The sequence below is a fragment of the Lineus longissimus genome, chromosome 3 (assembly GCF_910592395.1).
Source record: "Lineus longissimus chromosome 3, tnLinLong1.2, whole genome shotgun sequence".
NCBI lineage: Eukaryota > Metazoa > Nemertea > Pilidiophora > Heteronemertea > Lineidae > Lineus > Lineus longissimus.
The window spans coordinates 24,882,392-24,909,152 of NC_088310.1; the positions used below are offsets into that span (position 1 = coordinate 24,882,392).

A 26,761-nucleotide genomic window follows, 5' to 3' on the forward strand; every position below is an offset into this window, starting at 1 on the left:
TGCCCTACTTAAAAAATCAACGAATCAGACGGTCCAATTGCCTTCACTGCGAACCCCGACGTCACGAGCCTGTGCAAATTCTCAAATTTCTGTTCATGTCTTTATGCATTTTCATGATTGAATTTGGTCCAGAATGCCTGATTTCTTGAAAAATAGTTGGAGATCGACAACGCAAGATGTTGTGGACATGCCAGCGTACAAGATCTCCACGTCAATTGTCTCGCCAACTGTACAACCTGCGCTCTCGCCGAGTGTTCACCTGGGCTTGACTTGGACCTATGTCATTCTGTACAGTTTATTATTTCTGATTGTTTACGTTCAGCTGTGGATGATTCTATACTACAAACACAAACGATTCAGCTACCAGACTGTGTTCTTGTTCCTTTGTTTGATATGGGCAGGATTGAGAATGACATTGTTTTCATTTTACTTCTTTAACTGCATCTTGGCGAACAATTTGTCAATGTTTCCGGACTGGCTTCTTTACTGTCTACCAGTTTGTCTGCAGTTCATTACGTTGACATTGCTTGTCTTGTACTTTTCGCAGGTATGCATACAATCTTGAAGTCATGTCGTTCATATTCAATATCCCGAACCAGAAGCAAGATATATTTGTGGTGATACTGATAGATAAGGAGCTGGAGCAGTTTGACACTCTGACACCTGAGTTTGACACATGTGACGTGGAGATGCAGAGCTGATTTTGTTTGAATATCAATCGATTACAAACTTACTGTACACTTTCACTCAGTAACAAATTGACAATTTTCAATGATTGATAGCGATGAGAGCAAACGGGGACATAGGCATCTTCATTAACAAATGTTGAGTAGGCCCTATACCGTTTGATATCGGGTATAACGGAACTAGCCTACCAGTGATCCAAATATCTTAAACTTGAAAGTATTCACACCTATTTTGACTGTACTCTGATTATTTCCTTGCATCGATATTGGCCTCATATTGATCAGCGTTTGTGTAGTATGTAATTTAATTTAGATCTGGGAATTGACACCATTGTCTTTGTTTTTTCAGGTAGTATTTAAAACGAAGGCAAAATTTGAACCACATAAATACAAGTAAGTAAGACATCCACAACCACACATGCCAGGAAGTTTTTCTTCTTAAAACCGAGGAAGGCTAAGCCGAACTATGATTGGCGTTGTTTTTTACTGCTGGCATTGCAGGATTGCCGCTGATACACCTCTTGTTGCTTATAGGTCATGATTTTAATTCATCTTCCTCGTTGACATCAGTAAAATCAAAGTGCAGTCAGGACTCATCACTTGACACCCTTGTCTTTCAGCTCTTGACCTCACATATGATAGGTCGGTTCATTGTACCAAATACAGATTTAAAATTTGACAGTGTGGTTCACATGGATAATTATTGTTTTATATGACTTCATATCATGTTAACAGAACCAATCTTTCCTTTTTTCAGGCGACCCGTATGGGTCACAGTGGGGATATCGATAGTGATATTTGTGGCTACGAACATAACATGTGCAGTGCTAACCTTCCAGCATCGAAGAGACTATGACACAACATCATTACTGCTGATACAGATCAGAGTTATTGTCAATGATTCGCTCTTTGTGATATTCGGAATATTTCTGTCTTGCTGTATTTACAAAATTGCCAAAATTTCTTCTGCTGATCTAGTCTTGGAGGCAAAGGTTTGTTTGAAAAAGTATTTTCAGTTTACTTCTTTGTAAATAGCTCATTTATGTTAGATTTACAGAGACTGACTGTAAGGCCTAATTGCCAAGCTAAAAATCTTTGCTGAACATGAACTTTGAGCCCTGTGGAGGAAGAAGAACTTGACCTTATTTTTCTGATTGCTTGGTGAATATTTTCTTAAGTGTTTGTTTTGTATCTTAAAATTTCCTGCTCTGGTAGTGGGGCAAACTGATAATGTACAAAACATATTCCTGGTTGTTTGTGTCAGTTTAAGTGCAGTGTATTTAACATTGAAATAATACTTCATACTTCATTTTATTCTGTTTTTCAGGGTACAACCAGATGTCAATCTTTGTCTGCCTGTGTTATCATTGTTTTACTGTACACATCTCGTGCTGTGTACAACATTGTGGCAATCAACTGCAGAAATGACAAGTGTCACATTCCAGGCTTTGGCTTTAACTGGATTAATGTCTCTGATCAGGTATTCATTTTAAAGTAGTTGCTGTTCAGGTCCCCACACATCATCAGAGGCCCTTGGTGTGCCTGGGAGGCCTTTCGAATCGAGGGCCCCAATGAGGAACTTTATTACTGACAGGCAGCAGTAGTTAGTGGTCCAATTCAAAATAGATTTTCAGTCTATGTCAATTTCATCCAAAAAGATTCTGTATTGTTTTGGACTGGTAATATCACTGCCACCTTTTGGCAACAAAGTCCCTCACTGGCACTTGTGTACTTGAAAATATCTGAGACAGAAAAGAGATACAACATTTTCTAGCAAAGGGATTGAAAGTGGCAGGTTTTCAGCAACACGCTCTGTTCCAAGTTCTTGGAAAATGCATTAACTGGACGACAACCCAGTATGGGCGTGGTTCAAAAGACAAATTAGGAATCTTCACAAAAGTCGGCCAAGAATACGTTGCAAGTTGAAAAACAGTGCCAATTTCTCTTGAATATAATGTACAACATTGCTCTCCCTGTTTCAGGCCGATCAGGATCTTGATAAAGGCTATTCATTCCTGACATTTGGCGTTGTCCTCTTCATTTGGGAGTTTCTTCCTACATTCATTGTTGTGATATTCTTCCGGGTTAAAAGACCAACATCGACCCTGGTGAGTACAGTCATAATCTATAATACTGATTTTGTTATCTTAAGACACCCACCATTCCTGTTCATTGTATTTTCTTGTGGTTCTGGAAAATAAAATAATTGTGTGTGCATGGCTCTGGTCCCTTTCTCTGAAAGGACTAGTTGGACCAAAGCTAACCTCATGGACTGGGCCGGAGAATTTTCTGGGGGTGCATTGCACAAGGACAGGACAGCATATGGGGACCGTAGCTTTTCTATCTGTATTCTATTTTTCAGACAGTAAGTGATATGTCATCCCACAGTCACGGTTCACGGGCATACTTCTTTGATAACCCAAGAAGGTATGACAGTGATGAGGATCTCTCTCGGAGTGTGGTGTCACCGAGGGGAAGGTAGGTGGTGGTGCAACTGAAAGAAAGGTTTTCCCTACATTTATTGCAGGACATGTCAACATGCACTGCTTGTGATGGCATTCAGTAAGAGAGCCCTCATTCACTCTCATCTGTAGATTCTCTCAAGAGTAGATCGATTGGCTCAGTAATATCTTTCTTGAAAAATGAAAAAGGTTCAGCATTTTAGAAAAGAATGCTTCAAATTTAATTCACAGATTAACATGCATTCCTTATGGAAGTGACTAGGTTTTTGTGTTGATTTTTTCAGTTTATACGACATCAGCTCTAGTCCATACGCCATAAATGCTGGTACTCCAAGACAAAATTCATTCACGCCAAGGATGTCAACTCCAAGAGCTGGTGGGATGAATTATGGTGCTACACGGACTAACAGTAGGCCTAGTAGTTATTCGGGGCAGTACGCAGCAGCACATAACAATCCTCCAGTATTATTTGCTCAAGGGTCTCAACAGCAGCCATTCTATGACGGAACGTGATAAACTTGTGCTTTGACACTTTTTATTACAGTTGAGTTGTATTCAGGCATCACATTTTGTATTCCGTCAAACCCAGTTTGTTTGCATCATCATGATTAGCAATGTTTGCTTTAAAAGCATACTCAGTTAGTTTACAAATTTAAAATTTGAACTTAAAAAATTTCTAATTCTGTAAATATGTACATAAGACTGAATATAAATTTTAACAATGCAGTCATGTAGACTGATGAACAAATGCCAAGTTTCCACCCATTTTCATGTGTAATAACTGCAATACGGCAATGTTTATTCCTATTTACCTGAGCCACAAGAAAATGTAATAAACGTGCATGGCGTAGGCCAGGAGTCTTGTTTACTGAATGTTGTCTTGTGTTTACCACAGCTTTTGTGATAAAGAGTATAAAATAGCAAGCCTTATATCTTTTTTGTCAGTATTCATAATATTGAAACAGAAACTGGGTTTGATCCCCCAGAGTTGTGACCATGCCAGATTTGACAGTCGTCATATTTGTGCCTCTTCCATCAATCATTCCAATTAGTCTGTATATCTTGTCATTAGTTTTGGTGACATGGTCACATCACCAGAGCTTTGTATATTCAAATGAGTTTAGGAACATGGGCAATTGTGTGTTAGCCGGAAGGTTGCAAGGTGAATGTGTGATCAGTTTTCATTGTGCCAAATTATTCAAGTTGTCCAGTTAAGTTATTTAGATTTTTTTTGTATAGATGGTATGAATTCTAGGTAATTTTTGAACAGTGATCAAATACAAGTGAAAGTAAGCATATTTCGGTCGCACTAGCCAAAGAAGTATCTTGGGACGACATCCGTGCTTGATTGATATATGAATTTTGCCTTCTGCCTTCAGCTTTAATGAAAAGGTTGTGGTCATTGAAAGTTTTTACCGGAGATATAATTTACATGTTGATACTCCCATGAAAATGTAGCTGTTTAAAGTGATGTACGGCTTTGCCTGTCCATTCAAAAACTCTTTCAACTAGTAATTAGTCCAGCTCTGATGATACCAGATAATTGATGTGGATAATATTTCACTCTATAGTTTTCTGCACTTCACTGGTTAGAAGTGCAGTGTTCATGCCATTAATCAATATCTATACTGATGTATTCTTGTATGTCTAAAAGACTTTATTATTTCAAAAGTGCAATCCTTGTAAAAGTTAGTCAAATAGAATTCTGTGAATGCTGTGATAAAATAAATTAGATACATTATCTAAGAAAGTCTTGTTTTATTCGCCTAATTCGGGAGATGCATTCAGTATGAACATTTAAAAGAGGAAGATTTGCCATCATGGATGTTTCTCTTTAAGTATGAATGTCCACAGGAGGCACAACGCAATCCCTGTAAGCTTGCATGAGCCTTGACTCCATTGGAGAGCTTATGGCAAAGATACCAACTACACAGGATGATTTATGTCCACACAAGGCATTTGGGAGGATAAATGTGACTCGCTCTACCAAAACTAGGCGCTTGTCGCATCTGAACTCGACAGGTTGATACGGACTTGTTGTTCATTTCCCTATTGTAGACCTTTTGTGAAATCTATTACAAACTGATTTGGTCATATTTCACAAAAGGTCTACAATAGGGAAATGAACAACAAGTCCGTATCAACCTGTCAAGTTCAGATGCGACAAGCGCCTAGTTTTGGTAGAGCGGGTCACAAATGGTCTTCAGAGGCATTAAACCATAGGAAGACAATGTCCAAGAAACATACGTCCATAGGAGGATGAAAGTCCATAGAGGGACAAACGGAGGATGAATGACCAACAGAGGCACAACTTGATAGGAGAATAATGTCCTTGAGAGACATACCTCCATCTGCGGAGGAAAGCTTAAAAGGTGTACAATTCAAAAGAGTCTTCCCACTTACTGGATAACGAATGTCCACCAGGGGCACAACTGAAGACGAACTAATGTTGATCAGAGGTATACTGTATCCCCTAAGGAGACAAATAGTCCGGAGAGGTACATGCTTATCGCAGCTTGTCACAACTCCACAGGGCTGATGCTTGGACGAATAGCAATCAGACCCCTAACCTCACTACCCCACCCCGTCCCATAGGAAAATGAATGTCCCACAGTGTGGACCAGTGGTGATCAAAGAAACAGCTCTGACACATGCACTTCCATACAACACAAACTCATGAAACTAATGGCATCAGTAAGCCCAACTCGATAGGAAAGAAAGAACTTATGGTTAGCCACCGAGTGCCGTTGGATCCCGGGTGCTGGATACGGCCAAGGCGCGTGAAAGATGAATAAGGGGAAGAGAACTTGTATGGAAAAGGAGCACATGGTTCGACGCTAGGTATTCTCAGCTTTATATCAATTGCGACCCTTGTACGCAACTGTAACTCTACAGGACGTTAATGGTTAATGGTCATTGATTCCGTTATTTCATTATTCACCAGTTGACGTCATATGAATATAAAAATAGAATGCTGTCATTACTACTTAGTTAGGCCTATGCATAGGCATTTTATTGCACATAATGACACTCTTGGAACTCAATTAACCCTTTTGCTGCCAACTTCGCATTTCTGCACAATGACTTTTGTTCCTTTTGCTGCCAACTTCGCATTTTGGCGAAATTTTCCTATGTGGTGAAAATACATTGATTTTTCGTCTGCTAGCGTCGTTTATAGTATATACCTATAGATGGCGTGGTAGAGGAGTTACCACGCTACGTTTCTACTGTACATGTTATATATCGATTTGCTGAGATTTCGGGTGAAAATCACTTCCAAAAGTTCACAAAATGGCGAATCGGATGTCATTATCACAGGTACTCGATGAATTGGGTATCATGCATGATTCAAAGAACTGTTTCGAAAGGTACCAAGCAGTTGTCAATTATTAGAATAGAGTTATCTGACTGCTACATACATTCTATGACAGGACATTTGGCTGAGAAACTTTGAACTTTCATGTTTAGTTGAGGAAACCCTGAATTTTAGCTGTTTTATACCAGGCCCCCTCCATAGGGACCCCTGACCCCCCTATCTACTATTAGTTCTCTGGTAGCACTAAAAAGGAGCTCTAGGGAGTGAAGGTATGTAATTTAGTCCCAACATATCACCATAGGTAGTAATTTTTGGTCTACAAAGTAAATGGCTGATCATTGAATTTTGAAGAATTTTGCTCGATTTCTGTAAATAACGCATTGGTATTTCTTGGCAATTTTGTTACAAAGCAATACAAATTCAGGGTTTACAAGGTTATGGACTTAGAAAGGAAAGAGTAAAGAAACATGCAGATGCATAAAAATAGTTTTATTAGTTGTATTATTACATTTATTCCAAATTACAGTGGTTTATTCTACAAAATCTTCAATTCTCATTAGTTATTCAAGATGGCGGCATGCAAATTAGGGCGTGACCTACTTTTAAAAATTTTTAATTTGAAGTCCAGGTCATACTGAACAACTTCCATGTGCATTGTTTTGACATATCTCCAATAGTTTTCTCAGGAAAAATATTTAAATTGATCATATCAATTTTTTTCAATTTAACCTAAAATTGCTTGGCACTGAGGACTCAAAAAAAAAAAATTTGCTTGGCAGCAAAAGGGTTAATAAGGCAGAGGAAACAACCAGCAGTTGGGAGGCTCCTGGTGAGGATCAGGTCCTGGTCAAGCTACCGCATTGAGGTAAGTGTCACCTCAGAATATGTCACAATCAGTCTGCGAATCCAGTCTGCGAAGCCCAATTATGGTGTGTATGGTTCTATAGAGGCTATGACCGTCAATAGTTTTGTTCCCCGGAAATCTTTTCCAATGACATTTCAAACTTCTACACCGGCATGTCAGTATTTCTTTCTAATCCTCAGGATCAGGCGACCACGATGATAAACTCGAAGCGTAATAAATAGGAAGTATGTCTGAGAATAGGATTAGATGACGAATGGACTGTCTCGGGAGTCTAGTTCGCGACGACCATAGCTGAATGTCCCCATGGAAAGGGTCCTTCTCTACAAAGGATGTCATATAATCCAGAGCCGACTCGTGGGCTCAGAATAAAATAGAATCCTGGACGCACTTCGGACGAAGCCTTAATACAGTGAATGTCGTTACAACTGACTTATTGTCCACACTTTTCATAATATTCCGACAGGTTTCCTTTGACAAAACCCAGTGATAGGCCTAACTATCGGACATCGGATGAATATGGAACGGAAAAATAAGGTCAAAGGGGTGATCTACCTAATGCATGTCGAGTATGACTACATCATAGCTGACGACATCAAAATCCCCATTGATTCAAGTTTCTTGGGATTTAAGAACATTCCTGGTGGCGCACACAAATTGGAAAATAACGGAGTTGTCATGAAATTTACTGCCAAACCAAATGAATGCTTATGTTTTAAACTCATTCCGGAGGCCAAGGTGAGATAGGGCTCTTTTGCTCGAAAAATAATGCCCCATCTTTGAAGATTTGCCGACAGGGACATTTCACACAACTGTTAGTTCCAAAATGCCTCTTGTGATCAGGTAGTCAGTCAGTCACGAGCAGGTACACGAATAAACACAGGATTTACTTGATTATGATGGCATCATTCCAGTTCCTGAACAGCTAGCATCATTACATCAGATATCAAATGTAGAACTGTAAAAAAAATAAGTAATTCTTTCTTGATTTCCAGGTTTTCGTTCGAATAACGAAGGAAGAGAGTAGTATGCATGACTTCAGAAATTACCAAGTGATCGAGCGCGCCATGTCAGGAGATTTTCGCCCATCAAATGTTATATTGTTAAATTGGCCGAAGTCATGACGAAATATAGGTGATAATTTTCGTATGAAACCGACGAAGTTATTTGCAAATTTATAGTAAAAAACCGTTGTGACAAATCCTGGCAAACCCCTTATTTTAAAAACTCTTTGAAAGTGACTTTACCAGCGGTGACTATGCCTTTGGTGAATTCAAATCCGGGATTCAAATATCCTAAAAACGATCTTCCCGGGCGCCTTCTCAGACTCCTGGATGCAATCTGTGAAAAACCAGCGGGATGAGACCTCTAAGAGGACAACTCCGTCTTCTCTGCTCCATTTTGATAGACCTCGACTTCTCGGCAAAATCTGACCGAACTGCGACGACTTCCAACCGATTTTACAGTAATGCACGAAGTAATAAATTCTCGCCGTCCGCACTTCTTTTGGTCCCAAAATGCTTTGCACCTTGATAAAGAAACACCTCGCACGCTTAAGACATGATAGAAATAAAGAAATCAATGACATTTCGATTGACTGGTTTTTGAGTTTACTGTCACAATGAAATGGCCAGGGGCCATTTGCTCACCTGTTGTCAATGAAACTGATGGATATATATGCTGGGGGAATATGGTTACCATACCGTTATGGTTTCGCAGAGTTTGACCTCTGTGACTGTGGAAATAAGGTCTTGATCATTTAAATAATGACACACATTAGAAGATCACGCAGTGAATGTGGGAAATCAAGCTATAGTCTTTAGATAGAGTCAGAAATGCATTGAGACCCAAGCGACATGCCAACGAAAATGATGGTATCAGCTCTCTCCAAAAATATTGGGCACATACAAGTTACAACTATGATTAGTAGTAAGATAGACGGTGTCCGAGAAAGAAAGTCTCTGTGAGCTCAGCAGGCAACTTAGATGCAATTCATACCAATAGATTTTGTAAGACGACCAGCCCAGATGTTTGCAAGCCACTTGGGGGGGATAGGCTGTGGCAACTTACAGATATGACTCCCAAGAGACAACCAGCTTAGGGACAGGAAACAAAGCTCCATCAGTGTACTAGCTATCTTTGTAGATACCAAATGACTGTGGAGCCAATCTGTCCAGAGAAAACGGGAGAGCGTTGTACACCTGGGATTTGTCTTAGCAAACTTACTGGAAGACAGTAAGCCCTGAGACGCTTCAGGGCATAGCGACCACCTAGGAATAAAAAGTTCAGCAAGTACAGAAATACATTTTACAAAGTCTTTATTAATGATGATTACATGTATCCCAAATTACATTGATCTCTTGAACATAATGCAAGGTCATTCTTACGCATCTAAAGATATTGCCAATAACAAAATATTTACAGCAGCCACCTGGGCTTAAGGAATTGATAAGGAACTGAAGATACTGGTTTTCTCGACAGGCACTGCAATGGTTAAGTTAAAACGGAGGTGGTAGCCAAAGTTCTGGGTGAAAAGACAGCTCTACAAAGAGTTGTTTTTTGAGACAACCAGTAAAGACAGACAGAGAGGTATCAATTTCTATTCTAAAACACCTCATTATACATATCATATTATGGGTATTATCAACCCAGATTATGCTGTTTATTTACAGATTTTATATCAACCCAAGAGGCTATGGTCATCTGACCAAAACCTCCAACTGGGGTCAAAATGAGGCTGATACTTTCAAAACTCCTTTAAAAATGACATATTGTAACCAAAGTGTTTTAGAATACTTACTTAATCCAAACTGCTCTTATCTGTGAACATTACAATAATAGCAAATACAGTGGATTTGTCTGCAATGACCGACATATAGCAGACAGTGGTGTTAGCAGGACACCTGCACCTGCTGTTTTACACACAAAAGTACTTAACAATAAAGGAAATATGACCGCTTCAACTGCCTGTCAGTAATTGGAAAATTCTTTGGAAGCTGGAACTTTACAAAATACAAATTCCTAATGGAACCTTATTGGTTAACCCAAGCCCAGACTTTCAGTCCAATTGGGTTAAAATGTTGAAACCTCAAAATAGTCACTGGCATTGGCTACTATGGAGGAGACTGGAGGCTACTATGGAGGAGAATTCAGGATACTATCTCGGAGTGCCTTCAAATGTGCCATTACCTTCTTGTCAGCTTTTTTTGAATCATGACCAATTAAACGCGAACGATGGAACGTCATGATGGTTTTCCATGTTGCAATATCATTACTCACAATATCGAGGGTGGTGGAATTAGAGGCAAGGGGAGGAAGACTTTTGACAGACGACTTATCGATCTGCACTGTGTGGATGAACATTTCTATGGTCAATTCTTGTCGACTTCTTCGTTTAAGAATCTTTAAAATGTGGGCTTTCATCAAACAGTAGTTTTTTATAGCTATTTTCTTATCTAAACTGTTCGAAAAAAGCAGAAGACTGTTGTTTTTACCCGTGTTAACATTTTCAAATGGAAAGTGACCCCTCCTTTGTTCATGCCGGTTTAAATGGTTCAGTGAGTCAAACCTTTCATTACAAACTAGACACTTAGTTATGTTCAGTGCAGTGTATTCAGCTACCTTAATTCCTGATACTGGGGCAAGGGCATATTTCTCCATCACATCCGTCTGACAATGCTTAACCCTGTAATGCAAACCACACTGGAAAACATTACAAAATATTTTTCCACATTCGGGACATCTCACAATATGGCTTTTAAGCAGAGCAGAACGTTCGAGAACATACAATTTTTTCTTGACGTCAAGCAACTCAACATTGTTGCCCGTCTTCTTTACTCCATAAACACTAGCTGAATAATGCCTTGAGCTCTTTAAATGACTTTGCATGTTCAGCTTGTTGGACACATTTTCATCATGTTCACAGTAGTCACATTTAAGAATGTTAGTGATTTGCACATTTTTAACAGATTCAGGTCCTTCCTTTTTGAAGTCATTTTCTGGTGGTTTTTTTATCGTAGAAGTAGTGCCAGACACTGGCCTTGCGCTTTCAGCACTGGCAGAGCTGGAGCTATCAGAGGCAGACGATCCCAAGCTGGAAACTTTATTGACAATAGAAATTGCAGATGCAATGGATTTATCCACAAATCTTGAGGAGGAGTTAACAGTTGTAATATTGAGCACCGATTTTCCAGGTTCAATCACTTTCATTGGACTAATTGCTCGTTTCCTAACTTCCGTCTCCTCCTGTTTCAGGGGACTAACAACAATAAGATTACCAGCTGTAGCTTTTCCACTCATTCCAATTGATTCCGGACAAGGTCGTTTTTCTTCTCCCACGACTATCAAATTATCAGATTTCCGCTTCGCAACACTACCTGAACTAGATGCATTCAACTGATGAGGTGTTCCTGATGCATAGGTTGGTATCTGGCTTTGATTTAGACCAAACTGTTCGAAACTACGGTCAGATTTCCAACTGTATGAGGGGGGACCAATAGTGACTCCTTGATCACGCTGAAGTAGAAACATAACACGATTTGTATCGATTTTGTCTGGTATTCCTAGCTTTTCTTTCAGTTTGAAGGTGCCCTTCCTCTCTGACCACTCACAAACACCCTTGATAAGAGCTGCCCTTGCCTGAACCAACTCATGTTTAGGATAAGGATCTGTGTACTCCTCGATAAACTTTCTTGGAACATACTCTGTTGTTGTAAGCCGCTCGTCATCTTCAGACGCCATGACTGTGTCAGAAATTCCTTGCCTCTGAAAAAGTTAAAACAAAATCATATGATAATGGAGTGTAAGGAAATGACAATAAAATGACAAAGTTGAAAGTCAATGATGATGATACTATTACTAGATCACCCAAGACCTACACAAACGTCACAACACCAAGAATCTCAATCTTGACACTAGAGGCGCTTTTTGGAAATTTTTCAATTTCATCACTGTGCGAGCTTGCAAGAATCTATTTCCTAAACTAATATTGGACAGATTTCAATGGGAATGTGCACCCACACTCCAGGGCCAATCTTGACATAATCAATCTAATAAGATATCGACAGTTTAGGTACAATGGACATGCCCACTAGCTTTCACTATTCCCTAATGGTCTAGTACTAGTAAATAAAGACTAAAAAGAGGGATTTTCAACTTTTAATCGACAAAAAACTCACAATTTTTGCTTTTTGTTCTTTTGTTCGAGGGGATTTCCACCATTTTCAAAGATTATCACGTGAGTTTTCGCCATCGCTAAAAACTGCTGCATGGTTTTTCACTGATTTCGGGAGAACTAATTCTATTGTCTCGAAACTACTCCTCAGAGCACTTAACATGATGAAAATAATTCATAAATAGAGTACAATGATTACTTTGATAGTTGAAAAGTCTTGAAAATTAGCTCTGTATCCATTTCAAACCGCACGAAGTCTCTCGTTCCGCTTACCAGATTCTCATTTTTAGTCAAACCCATCGAGATCCCTCGTTCCGCTTACCAGATTCTCATTTTTAGTCAAACCCATCGAGATTTCCTCACTTCCGTGTTTACCATTTTCATGATTCAGCCCGAATAACATGAAATAGATAAGGACGTTATCTTCGCTTTTCCAGTGCAATAGGGCAATATTCACTATTGTTGGCTAGATTGGCATGTCGGCTGGAAGTAGAAGACATCAGAAAAGCAGATCTTCGAAACGATTCTGCGAAGAAAAGTTTGCATGCGACGGCGTTCGCACTGAAGCCACTTTCACTTGTGATGAGTGTGGGACTGGACAATGTGCTGCATGTGAGGCCAAACTGCATGACATTTCCAAGTTTAGATACCACGATCGAAAAAAAATAGAAGTGCCACCAGATCACCTGTTGTGTCAGAATTTCTCTTGCTCAGAAAGGAACTATGCAGACCTAAGCTGTGAGGAGTGCAAGCTAAATTTTTGCTTCTTTTGTGATTCAAAGTTGCATGCTGTTGGTCGGAAGAAGAATCACAAACGGTCACCATACCGACCACCTGTGCCAGTGAATAATCAGGCAAAAGACATTCTCTTGGTGGATGTAAAGCCTGTTGAAAATCAGATTCGTCAGAGAAGAAACAACAGTGGTCGTGGTAGAGGTTTGTCTTCTGGTTTTTCAATCAAACCAAATATCATTGCTGATTGTGCTAGTCCTAGCAGTCCGACCTCGGATGATGATGGTGATTTTTTTACGCTGGGACATGTCAGTGATGACCATTTCTCTTCTAGTCCTCCAAAACATCTAGCAAATTTTAAACATTTAAGATCTTTGAAGTCCAACCAACCTGTTGGTCTGAATGCTGCTGTCTTAGACCTTGATGTGCCAAAGGAGAACACGATTCCAGGACATATTGGAATCACAGGAAATATACCACATAAACATCCAGGATTTGCTGAACCTGTTGCATCAACTGCAACCAAAAGATGCGATAATAAAAGCACAAAGAAAGACATTGTGATCACAGAGAAACCAGATATAGGCCTTTCAGCAAATATTCAGGAACTTGGGGTAGATACAACTGTTCTGCAAGAAGACAGGTTTGACAGTCTATTCATAGCAAAATCAGACGAATTTAAATCTTTCCATAACTCCGAGGAATTTAAAGGAGTTGAACCTCTAGAGGATTACTTTGCCTCCCTTTCAAAGACACCTGAAGAAAACATACCTATTTTCAATACAGCCAACCATTTACCAGTTGATCTGATAGAGGAGACTGAGAGTGAGACACGCACAATCTATCCTGACATTGAAGAAGAGCTTGGCAATTGCACTGAAATTGAAGACATAAAGGAGGAGTCCATCCCCAATAAGGAATACCATATTCAGAAACAAAGTGGTCATAGTAGCATGTCAAGTATACCAGATATTGCTCAGACTACCCTTGAGAGTTCCTTGAGATCATTGGGGATGTCTAGTGATGACATGTGGAAGATTTATGAAGGATACAAGAGCTTCCCCATTGTTAATGAGCAAGAGGAACTTCAGGTGGGTATCATGTAGCATAATGGAATCCTGGTACATAGACATAGCTGGAATGTTCCAAACTTTCTATCTGGTTAAGACCCCTCTTTCTGTAAACTGCGACCATCTTGGGATGTAACAAGAACTTGTCAAATAGTCTTAACCACTTTGAGCTCATTTTTTCCCATTCATTAAAATAGAAACTGAAAGAAACATGACAGCTACACAAAGACATCTAAATTATTGTGACATAGAAAGAATTATATTTGCAGTGTCAGTCAAGTAATCAAAAATGTCTTTGTTATGCATGGTGTCCTTCTTTCGTTTTTCAATGGAATTTGCTTTGTACTATAAATATAACTTGTGTCTGCTAACATAATAAACGAAAGGATAAAGACTTGGCTTTGCAAAATATGCTCAGCTTAACTCAGTTTTGTCCTCTATTGCCTTTTCAGGTGGAAAGCGAGAAAGATTTCTTCCTAAGGTTAGGGATATCAAATGAAACTGATGTGAAAGTTGTCTCTATATTTGGGAACACAGGCGATGGGAAGTCTTACACTCTAAACCATACCTTTTTTGGCGGCCAAGAGGTCTTCACGACATGTCCTAGTCAGTCATCCTGTACAATAGGCGTCTGGTGTGCCTATAGTAAGGAGAACAAGGCCATCATAGTTGACACAGAAGGAATGCTGGGTTCAACCTCCAATGCCAATCAACGGACAAGGCTCTTACTAAAGGTTCTTGCAATATCAGATGTTGTAATCTACAGGACTAACGCGGAGCGGCTGCATGCGGATATGTTTAAATTTCTTGGTGATGCGTCAAATTCATACTTGAAGCATTTCTCAAAGGAACTCAGTGCTGCCATGAAGAGGTTTGATCTTGGTGATGGTCAACTTTCTCGACTTGGTCCATCTGTTATCATTTTTCATGAGACAAAACACACAGATATACTGGGAGCAGGCATGCATGGTGAGTATTGTGTACTTAGTTAAAATCTGATGCTCGGAAAGTATTAAGTTAAAAAGATTTCCTTAGAATATGCTTGTCAATAAATCTGGGGCAGTCTTTTGATATTGCCATTTATTTTGTTAAAACATAAGCATGACGTTTGTGTATTAGTACAGACATGCATGTAGGTTAGGTTGTATAGTTTCATGTCTAGTGTCTTGCATGAGGTAAATAACCTCTCCTACAATTTAACTGTTACCAGTACATGTACGTCACAGTATAGTGAACATTGTATGATGAACCAGATTTAAAGTGTTCGACCTTAAAATTTACATCCAAAGTCTTTGGTGAATCATACCGTTGTGCTATTGTGATCAATAATTGTGTGATAATAATCATGTGAATCAAGCACTTAATGCGTAAGAAATGACAGATGGATTTTCCAAATCACAAAACATAAAAGTGATGTCATTTAAATATTTTTTTATTATAAATCATGTAAATGTATATATCTCCAGGTCAAGAATACAAAAATACTGTCCACAAAAAGTTGACCAGCCACTTTAAAACATCAAATTGCAAAACAGATGCCTTTTGTGCCCTGAACTATGTTGGGACAAAAACAGAAAAAAACACAAACTTCAATGAGTTGCATCGTGAAGTCAGACAACAGTTGGAGAATACGTCAGTCAGGGCTCCCAGGAGTGTAAGGGTCATCTATGGAGCACTGAAGGTCAGTATATATTCTGTTTTCTTATTTGATCCAGATCATATGACTCGTCTTGTCCAGTAACCAAAGACAGAGCAGAGGAGCTATGGCCAGTGCAATCTAAAGCTACAACTTGCAAGCAAGGGTTTTAGGTTAAGAATAGAGTCCAAAAGTAAGAAAAGCCGTTTGATTTAGAAGTCATTACTTGGCCTCTGCTGACCTGTCAAATGCCTGCAACCATCCAACTCATGGCAACTCACAACCTTAGAAAAATGTATTGGTTTTTTTGTTGATGATTTCTCTATTCATTCTTTGTAGGCTCTCAATGAGAAGTTCAATGGTGATATTGGCATGCACTTGCCCAGTACATTTCCTGATGAGTATTTTACGTGCCAAGCTGTATGCTTATCCTGTGGGTAAGTGTTGTGGCAATAAAATCATTTGAATCCCTTTTAAGTATCATCCTCTCTAGGTATCCTTCAGCCTAGGGGCCAAGGGGCAATGGCAAGGAGCATCAGCTACTCTTCTTGCCTAAGGGGGACTATAGGCATAAGTAGGGGGGTTAAATTGGCCATCTTAGGGTAGTTGGAAGCTATTTATTGTGTGTGGAAGTGCAGTCTTCTCCACTGCGTCATTGACCTGACCATTGTATTTCAGCGCCCGATGTACCAAGTCCATGAACCATGCAAAGGAGGATGCAGACCATGATGCTGGGCCAGAGAAAAATTGTGTGTTTACCACCAAGTACAACAACACAGTCTTCACTTGCAAGGTAGCGTTCAATTCAGATTCTTTCAGGGCAACACGCTCCATATACTACGTGGCTGTTCTAAAAGTATACATAGCTATTTTGACTCTATTACAGGAGCTTAAATGATTGAAGGACACTTTTTCTCTTGCTCACTTTGCACACAATGCCTATGATTCATAATATAACAGCTAATTGACCTTTGGTGGCTTTCTATGACCAATTGCTGTAGTTAAAGGTAATTGTTTTGTTTTTGCGATCTTTTCTGATAGATAATATCTATATCAAGTAAACACGATATTTTAGATGTTTATAGGCCTATGTATATTACTTTTATGTGTTTTGACCTAATAAAATCTATGGCAAAACAGTTCATAATTCTTGTGCATGTTACTACAATGTAGCTTGTGCTTGTACTGGTGCCAATAAGTCAGTTGATCATTTAAACAAGTGGCTGATCTTCCTTGTGTCCATTCTCCCTAACAAAATAAACAAGCGGCCTCTTCTTTTTCAGATCTGCCACATGGCTGGGAAAGGTAATAAGATTGTCATACCAAAGACTGCATCATCTTCAGATGGGGCATGGGTAGGACTAGCAAAGTTTGCATGGTCAGGGTAAGTGTATGCTCCGAGTTTCTCCTGCTTTGCCTTGCTCTTTGGAGAAGATTTCTGAAATTATAAGACTAAGAGACATCTATTTGATTATTTTGAGTTGTATGCAGATCTTTGAAACTTGTACCTTTCTGTTGCAGTTATATCTTGGAGTGCCCACAACATGGCATCATCTACCAGAGTCGTAAATACTGGTATGGTAATGAAGAACCAGAAAAGGAAGCAGTCAGGACTGAGATCAGACATGTTTGGCCAGGGGTAAGTTTCTGGTGGTCTTCCGCATCAAGAGGCTACTCTTCTCGAGATGAAAATTTAATTTCCTAGTGTTTGTAACCATAAAACTACTAGGAAGGCACTGTGACCATAGTCAGGGGGAGAAAATGTGGACCTAGGAAAGCATGGATGAACCAACCTCGGCATGGTTGAGCCCATCAGTTAGGCAGCTGAAGCCAGGACTGGGCACTCGTCACTGTTGCTGGTTGGAATTATGTCTCTTAGACGACACTGAGCAACATAAGCATAACTTCCCCTAGTACAAACTTTGTGTGAATAGTTCTGGCCCAACATCAACTCCGACTTCTTCTCCTTAATATTGCATGTGAGAATTAGTTGTTTTTTTCTCTGTAGGGCAACACAGTGCTCCAAAGTTCTCATAATGCTGGAAGAAAGCTGCTGGATGGGATGTCCTACTTGTCTGATACTGTGAGTGGAGTGAGTGCTAAACCAACCAAGATGCTCTCAGCCTGGATGGCAGATCAGATCGCTCCTGCTTACTGGATACCCAATTCGGAGATAATTGTAAGTATCCCCCCCCCCCCTAATCACACACAATAACTCAAAGACAATATTTGGCAATCCATGAAAAAAATATATTACTTTGTCGTGACCTTACTGACCCTGCTAAAACAGCCCCTGCTTGAAAGCTTTAATTGGTAAAAAAATATATTTTTCAGAAATGTCATGCTTGTGAGGCTGAATTTGGCCACAGTGAAACGAAACATCACTGTCGGGCGTGTGGACATGGATTCTGTGATGCGTGTTCATCACAGAAGAAGCCAGTGCCAGAACGAGGCTGGGGAGAGACCCCAGTCCGGGTTTGTAACGGTTGTTACAATGGTGCTGGAAATCCAGGTAAGGTTGATTCCTATTTTCTCAAAAAATTCATGTTCATGATAGACTAGAAAATTTCACTTATTTCCTGAAGGTGTTTTGAGCATGCAAGAGCATGGGTCAGTGCCAAAGCCATCCTAGGACCTCATGTGGAGTAACTAAGTCATAAAGACTAAACCACTACATGTACATGCAACTGTATTATACCTTGTAGGTCAAGATGTGCTGAAACAACACAGTTTCTACATTTGAGTCAGCAGCATAAAATTTGTTTGGTTAGTGGAGAACACTGCAGATATTTCTTCATCGTGTTTTTATTTTACAAAATATTCACTGCATGTTTTTCTATTTTTCGTTTACCCATATATATAGTTGAAATTCCAGATGGGGAGGACCCACAGGTTACGGCTAGGAAGGTCGGAGAAACCATCGCTAACACTGTCGGCTTTGTTGCATCTGTCATAGAGTACCCCAAGGGTGAGTACCAAGAGTCAATCAACCTCATTCTTTTCAGGCATTGTGCAAGAGGGAAATGCAAACCAAGGTGTCTTCCTAAATCAATGAAAATTTTGCATTGCATGTTTTCTTGTTCAGATAGCTTACTCAGTGAAAGTAAATCATGAAAGTGCTGAGAATGCAAGATAGTTGGGATACATACAGTGAAGTAGAGGCAGGAGGTCCGATACTTTGATGACAGTTGAAGTGACGTTGTTGTATTCTTATCGGGGTGACATGGAGTCCAACCTTAGGTGCACTGGGCAAGCCCAGAGTTATTTTGAATATTTGAAATTTTGAATCCATGCCTTAAAGCGTCGTGTCACATCCTTTCAGATTTCATCAAGGATTCAGCACGGCCAGACTACTGGGAGCCAGACAGTGAGATCACCCATTGTAATGTTTGCAACAAGGAGTTCGACAGCAAGCTCAGCAAACACCACTGTCGGAGTTGTGGGAAGGGCGTGTGTCGTGTGTGTTCTCAGTTTAGGAGGAAGGTCCCATCAAGAGGTTGGGACGAGCCCGTCAGAGTGTGTAAACAGTGCAACAAAAAGAAGGGGGATCTTTAGTTGCTGATTTTGTGTGTTGTGACTATAACTCTTCCCCTATAGTCAATAACGTCCGTGATATGTGTTTTGGTATCAAGCACATACCATCGAGTCTGAAACAATGCAACAATGTTGTGCCAAAACCCTGGCCTTCGGTGTCTGATTCCATGAGAGCATTTTCCTGCAGCAGTGCTACTACCAGCCTGGCCGTTATTTGGTGGTGGTATTAAAAATAGCCTATTATCACTGTTGATGGTAATAGAAGAATCATCAAAAGATGCCAAGTGCACCAGTGGGTAATTTTGATTTCCAAACAACTGCTGGGTCCAAACGTAGTTTTGCCGAAGCCAGAAAGTGCTCTCGTTAAATCAAGCCTTTATAATCATTGGTCCCTGCAGCTTGGACTGGAAATATGAGACCCCTCTACCCTGTATACTATACCAATGCTATGTAAGTGGTTCTTTAAAATATAGTTTGCTAAAATACTGTAACCTCCTTTAACTGATGAAGTTATCCTTAGAGGAAAAAAGTTCAACATTATATATCAGATGTCATTGGCCTCAATGAGCAACACATTCACCAAATGTCATTTTCGGGGTACTTCAGTCAAAAACAAAAATGGAATGAATAGCTTTTTGAATACGTTTCATTGTGATATAGAAGATAACTTCATTGTTTATATTGAATTGCTGTACATTGTATATTTGATGTAAATACTTTAAAATAGTGTCATAGTCAGAGTAGGATTTATCATCTCAATTGTTGGTTATAAAGGGTATATTTTTTGCCGATATAGCATAGGAATAGATGAAAAACAAAAGACCCTTGCAATATTGACAAATTAGTAGTTACTCTTCTTGTATTCTCTAAAATAGTACTCTCTGCATGACCTTTGCATGTATGAATAGCATTGACGTCTTAGATCAGTCATAGAAAGGCTGTTTGAAATAGAAATAGACGCTTACAACACTGTAGTAACTGCGTAGTGCAACAATGGTCATAATTGTTGACCATGTAGTAGGCTAAAGCATTTGCCAGTGGTTCGTTCCAAATCAAATTTCTTGTTTTTTCTGCTGATACAGTGTCCGATTTTGTCAATGCAAGTATTTTAGATACTTAAGATTTTGAATTTCATCTCAGAGGAGAAAATGTATTTAACTGGTGCGGCATTTGTGTAAAATCACCACAAATCTGAGTGCCATTTTCTGATGAAATGGACAATTGGTCTACTGGAGGAATACTGATATGTTTTTTGTAGATAACAAACTTACTTTCAAAATATACTTAGCCTGATTATGCTGCTTGTAATGTATAACAAATGTTCTGCAGAAAGTCAACATAGTTATATCAATAACTCCAATAAATCAATTTAAGCTACATGTACACCTGCGTCAAAGGCTGTGGCGATGTCCATCCAAGGTTGTTATCAAAGTTAAGTCAATCACAGCCTTGAGGTAACTGAGATGTAGACACGCACACATGCTGTATCATTATAATTTACACTATCATCTGTGTACAGCAAATGTCAACACTTGGCTGTATATGTGCTTTTCTTCGTCTGTGATGGTAACCTTCTGATTTTGTGTTGCTTGGTGCATGTTTTATTAGCAACTCACTTGCGTAGTGTGTAAAGAGTACGGATTTTAACTTCAAACAAAACTATGAACTTCTTTGAAGGCCTACTCTATTCGTTAAGAAATTGAAGGTTTATGAAACTCCTTTGTGTGGGGAATGTTCTGAATATGAATTTCAACATAGCTGTTGCGTAGACTGATATACTAATACTGTATAACAGCTAAGTTTATGCAAATGGGTTTGCATAAAACTGCACTTTTTTTCCACCATTATAAGTCATTATTATTGTTAAAGAATGATTTAAGTATATGTACAGGTTTTCACAATTGTGTGCAGATTCTGGCTTTTTCTTTTGTTTGTATACTCAATCAATGGTTGTAAATGTACTGATGTATTATATAGTGGAGGAAAAATAAAGCTGAAAATAGTTACAAAATGAGTGATTTGTTTGTTTTAATACCTTTAGCTGATTGAAGGTAAATCTGATTTTATATCAAATATCAAAATCACTTGAAGTATCATGGGCGTTGGAAGATATATATGAATTCTAGTAGATTGTTTGGGTGAGCTTGTCAGATATGTCATCCTGTTGCCTGTGGCATTACAGGAAATGTCCTATGTGATATGAGAAATTTCTAAGGACGCCTAATAGACTTCAGATGAAAGCAAAATAGATTTGTACCTGTTGCAATAACCTGCTCATCAATGCCTCAGGATTCTTTGTCTCCAAAGATTTATCTGAGAGCTGGCTGAGACTAAATTCCCAGCTGGCAGATATGCTTCTCAACATCTCCGGATTGTTTGTCCCCAAAGATTTATCTGGGAGTTGGATGAGGCTATGTGAATTACATTCTCTCAAATGGCTCTGGAGTGCTTGTCCCCAAATCAGTATATGAGCTGGCAGAGATGCTTAACTGTAGCCAACTGATGCTCCTCAGTCCTAGTACACAGCAGCCGCTGATGGAGCTTGTTTCCTGTTCCGAAGCTGGTTGTCTCTTGGGAGTCATATCTGAAGAATAATCTTTTCCTCGTTTTTATTTCTGCTGTTATTGACACAAGCTTGCAATTAATATCTAGATCATTGATCAGCGAGCGATTTACAAAACTGTCTAAATTTACATCAAGCAACTCTTTGATTTGGGAAGGCATATGTCTTGTATGTCTCCCTGTAGAGACCATGTCACAACAAATCTGATGACAGTAGCTGCTACAATGTCCAAGATCTAAATAGTACAAAAATGTAGTTACCAGCTGGCTTCACTCGTCCTAGACTCTGTCACAACCAAGCTGATGACAGTAGCTAGTGTTACAATTCTGATTCCACTATCTTTTTCGTTAGGCCCTTGTGCCTGTGCCTATAGAAGAGACGGCCAAGTACATTGTACCTGTCTTCACAAGCATGGTGAGATGATAGCTCCGCCTAAAGGAGTAGGCCCTGGTGTGCATGTCATCTGGAGCACAGTGACATGTTAGGTCAATCCAAGACAGCAGGCCCAGATGACTACTATGGGAGAGACAAGACTGTGAATATCTTCCAGAAAATTGTGAGATGCCAGCTTAGACCAAGTCAGATCATAATGCATGTGGGCTACTGGAATAACGACCAGCTTATGCATGTCAGAGAGAAGTTAGCTCTATCCAAGGAAAAGGGTCAGGGCCTTTGGCAAAAGTCATTTCTAAAGAACACACAGTCATCCCTAGCAGCTTTACAACATAGGGCCATGATATATGAATCCGTAGGACATTTGAGTTTGGGAATGGTCCATGTATATGATCATTTTTTTCGAGGCACACATTTTTGTTCCAGCTATGGTATGAGCTGTGGTAGTGTCATTGATAATGAACCATGTCTTTGAGGATAGGTTTTAGGACATAGTCAACTGAGACAGTAAGTACCTCAGAGCCCAGGTAAACGAGATTTTTATCCTGTACTAAATGGATCAAACAACCTTAGTAATACTTTGGTCTCCGTGGGGCGTGTTGACATCCCCTATTTCTCCTCTCTATGCTTTATTGGGCTTCGTGTTCATTCCAGATGCCCTTTCATCTTGTCAACGGGCAATGGTGTCTTTGTAAGATGACGACAGACGTTACAGGACTGATTTTTTTTTGAAAAACAAGGTTTATTTTCAATCACAATATGACAATAGTGTTTGACTATCAAGCAGCAATACATGGAAGTACAAAGTGGCAAGGTCACAATTTTGCACCAGTGTCTTCAAGCAAGTTTCACTTGAAGATTCAAAACTTTTCCAAAAATCTTTAAAAAATAGCATTATTTGATGAGATCTAAATGCAACATGGTTAAGACTGTCAACTGTTGATTGTTGATCTTAAATCAAAGACTATGATTCTAAAGCAAAACTTACAGACACCAGAGATAGTTTTATAAACATTATTAAAAGACTCTGATCATGATGCAACCACAACAATATTGATGATAGGTGACTTTTGATAAAACTATTAGATGGAATCCATAAGTTTATTGCCAGGGCAGTAAGACTGTGTCCGCTTTTGAAAATGCGAGATGATGCTCTAGCAGCAAGGCCAGTCAGCAGGACCTGTCACCAGTGTGCATGTATGGGAATGCAGTTTTAGCTCTGTTGGCAATACATGCTCACTCAATGTGTTACTGCAGCTGGCACACTGTTATTACAAAGCTTTATCAACAACTTACATCATACATGGATAACTTATTGCCTCTACAGTTTCCAAGACGGTCAGTTTTGTGCACAATGACAAGTAAATGTTCACAACCCATCATAACATATACCGGTAGCACATAATGTACACTCTGTTACACAGCACAAGCAATGATCAAAACTTACAAAGGCTATTTATATTTCATCATCCTGCAAACAGGGTCCACAACATGACTCCATCCTTACACATGTATTCTTATTCTTATTTCCACTAAGTACAACCTTTAACAACCACTAATAACACAATCAAGCAAAAAATATTTGATACCATATATCATACAACATATTCCTTGCTCCAGTATTCTGAAAAATATTTGGACCCGTCCTCCATCTTGCCTGTATTCTCTTCCTTTCAATAAGCACCCTTCATGATATTCAACAAAATGCAGAAGTCAAACAATTGTTTTTACAATGAGTAGAACCGAATTTCATCCTTGATTCCCATGAGTAGACCAGGGATATTTCTGCCAGTCCATCGACCAGAGTAGCTAAGAACTGGAATGATCTCCCTCGACGCCGGGTAGGGTGGTGGGATCGTGTGGAGAAGCGAGCCATCTTGTAAGCTCCAGATTCGTGTGAAGCAATCCTGACCAGCTGAAAGACAGGATTAGAATCTTGTTTAAAGGGACATTATCACCTTATAGGCATTGACAAACCATGTCATAGATGGACGAGTTTATGTTATTGTTAGCCTTTGAAAATACCTGATGTCACCACTTACAGCAAACCAAACCTTGCAATGGTGTTTTAGATCACTCTTATAGGAATCTCTTCTGATAAACTTACCACTGTATATGATCGTCTCAGTTTCATCAACACCAAATGGAATGCGGCTGTAATCATTTTTGTGACCAGGGTATTCCATCACCACTTTAGCCTTACGGATATCCCACATGTTGATCTGAAATACAGTAGGTTAACGATAAATAGAAATGCTGAGAGCACCCAGAACATAACTGGCTCCAATTTTAAAAAGAAATTGTTGTTGACAAGAGGAATGAAAATTGGGGCACAGAATTGAACAAGGCCCTCTCTGCCACAGCAGTTGGTGCCCTCCAATATTTCGTGTCCTCTCAACTCTTCATTCACGCTTCCAATACCCAAGGCCAAAATGGTTATAAAATGGGTGACCAAATACATTTTGAATTTTAGACCTGGAAATAGTTTCAACTTCACCTTTCCGCTGAAATCACTTGCAAGAAGATAGTTCTCATCTCGTAGCAGATGGAGATGACAAACACTTGATTTATGGCTGAAGGAGGAGACATAATGTGTGGAGGAACTGCGGAGGTCATGTTGGCAGATCAGGCCACGTCTTGTCCCACTGTACAAGGAAGAGCCAGTCTGAAATACCGAGGAACAATGTTACACATGTATTCAACTGACAACAGAAATTTTCTACCAGGGCTGTCTTTTAGACTGATGTTGACTAATGCTGCTGTAGGGGCCCTAAATAAACATGCCAAAAAGCTCAAATTCAGTGAAAAAGAGGACTTCTGGAAGAACTTTCATGTCTCTGTATGATGGTGAAGAGATGGTGTCCTTTTCTACATCAGTGGAGGACACAATTACTGTCTTCTTTAACTCACTTACTTTTTACAAGTTACAGGATAAAATGAAACTACAAATGTACATTGTAATTGCAAATGCCAGGGGGAAATCAAATTATTTCCTATTGCAAATGCTTAACTTACCACAACTGCAGGTAGTTTTGAACTAGGAAGAAATAGAGATACACTGCAAACAAAGGTACATGACAAAATAAATGTACTCTTGACATGACCCACCTGGTGAGTAAAGGTTTGTGACAACACATCCCCTTTGCCTGTTTTCAGTTCCCATAAACGCCTTGTCTTCAGATCAACAAGGAAAGCCTTCCGTTCAGACCCGATGCTAAACTTTTGGGAAAATTTATTCCAAGCACAAGTCCAGGCGGCATTTTTACCAAGATTGAACTCAGTTGACACCAACTGTTCCACAGAATTAGAATCTAGTTTTCGAAAGAGGGCCAAACTTGGGTGGTTTCCTAGGATGCACATTGTCGTATATAGAACACAACTGCTAGAGTCCTCTGCAGAACTCATTGGGGCCCAGCAGAGGTGAGTCACTTTACTCAATGATTTCATGATGACAGCACCAAAGGGGTTCACATCAATGCCTGGTTTACAGGTAGCACCAACAGTTTCATCATCACAGATACTATCTGCAGTCATGGCTGGCTTTAAGTTCAAGAGCTGAATTCTTTGCATCACAGTACCAGAAAGGGACCAGAGACCGAGAAGACGATCATAAGTTGGACTCGTCTGCATTGCACGCATGTGTTCTATAGACTGGTACATGTCTGACGGTTCAGGAAACACTTTTCGAACAGAACACGTCCTCAAGCACGGCATTCGAAACCGCATCACATCACTTATCCATTTCAAACTCTTCCCAGCACCTGTCCTCAGGCTTCGGCGATACTCTACATCCACCATATTTGAGGAGCGGTGACTCCGTCTCGGTGTACAGGAAAGTTGTCTGATGCGGACAGCACCAAATTGTTGTCTGAGCATCTTCTGTCTTTTTTCTTCTGCTTCTATCTTTTGTATCTTTTCTTGCGTAATGGCGTGTGGGACACTGCTAGTCCCTGGCTGTATACGAAAATGTCGCTTCTTTTCACGGTCATAATAGAAACCTGGCAGATGTTTAAAGTGTTAAGGTCGATAACTTGATACAGGTCAAAGAAAACAAATTATACATTTTATGATCAGTAAAACTTGTAACTTCTAAAATATGATTACACATATGTAAGAAACTTTCGCTTTGATCACAGCGAAAGTGTGGGGAAAGCGATTCATTTTCTAAAGGATTTCTTACATTATTTCAGTTCATACTGAATCACTAGCTTCAACAAAAAGGATATCTTCATCTTCAGTGCTGCATGTGCTGCTGAGTCTGCTACTGCGATTACTCTCAATTGATGAACGACTTCCCGTGCTCCTATATCTGCCGCGGGAAAAGGCTGCCACAC

General features: G+C 39.6%; 4 protein-coding genes across 6 annotated transcripts; 2 read left to right on the forward strand and 2 right to left on the reverse strand.

The window, feature by feature from the left end:
• Positions 1–61: 61 nt before the first annotated feature.
• On the forward strand, positions 62–4,891 carry LOC135484325 (G protein-coupled receptor 137Ba-like). 2 transcript variants are annotated; one of them, XM_064765680.1, is made up of 7 exons: positions 62–547; positions 1,036–1,079; positions 1,444–1,678; positions 2,014–2,166; positions 2,669–2,794; positions 3,049–3,164; positions 3,433–4,891. In XM_064765680.1, the coding sequence occupies exons 1-7, from the start codon at positions 134–136 to the stop codon at positions 3,659–3,661; spliced, it is 1,317 nt and encodes a 438-aa protein (XP_064621750.1). In that variant the 5' UTR covers positions 62–133; the 3' UTR covers positions 3,662–4,891. The 2 variants fall into 2 exon arrangements, with proteins under 2 accessions (XP_064621750.1, XP_064621751.1); XM_064765681.1 differs by having other exon boundaries at positions 3,049–3,113.
• A 4,736-nt stretch (positions 4,892–9,627) lies between these two features.
• Positions 9,628–12,686, reverse strand: LOC135484327 (uncharacterized). Its single transcript, XM_064765685.1, has 2 exons — positions 12,504–12,686; positions 9,628–12,090 (listed from the first exon to the last, which is right to left on the reverse strand). The coding sequence occupies exon 2, from the start codon at positions 12,064–12,066 to the stop codon at positions 10,462–10,464; it is 1,605 nt and encodes a 534-aa protein (XP_064621755.1). The 5' UTR covers positions 12,067–12,090; positions 12,504–12,686; the 3' UTR covers positions 9,628–10,461.
• Positions 12,687–12,783: 97 nt separating this feature from the next.
• LOC135484326 (zinc finger FYVE domain-containing protein 1-like) lies at positions 12,784–21,476 on the forward strand. Of its 2 annotated transcripts, none has more exons than XM_064765683.1 (11): positions 12,784–14,322; positions 14,754–15,270; positions 15,768–15,982; positions 16,277–16,374; positions 16,616–16,730; positions 17,221–17,321; positions 17,459–17,576; positions 17,946–18,116; positions 18,272–18,449; positions 18,801–18,905; positions 19,260–21,476. In XM_064765683.1, the coding sequence occupies exons 1-11, from the start codon at positions 12,976–12,978 to the stop codon at positions 19,490–19,492; spliced, it is 3,198 nt and encodes a 1,065-aa protein (XP_064621753.1). In that variant the 5' UTR covers positions 12,784–12,975; the 3' UTR covers positions 19,493–21,476. The 2 variants fall into 2 exon arrangements, with proteins under 2 accessions (XP_064621753.1, XP_064621754.1); XM_064765684.1 differs by having other exon boundaries at positions 12,788–14,322; positions 18,813–18,905.
• A 1,697-nt stretch (positions 21,477–23,173) lies between these two features.
• Positions 23,174–26,431, reverse strand: LOC135485167 (DDB1- and CUL4-associated factor 4-like protein 2). Its single transcript, XM_064766950.1, has 4 exons — positions 25,536–26,431; positions 24,925–25,092; positions 24,535–24,649; positions 23,174–24,342 (listed from the first exon to the last, which is right to left on the reverse strand). The coding sequence occupies exons 1-4, from the start codon at positions 26,301–26,303 to the stop codon at positions 24,155–24,157; spliced, it is 1,239 nt and encodes a 412-aa protein (XP_064623020.1). The 5' UTR covers positions 26,304–26,431; the 3' UTR covers positions 23,174–24,154.
• Between the last annotated feature and the right edge of the window lie 330 nt (positions 26,432–26,761).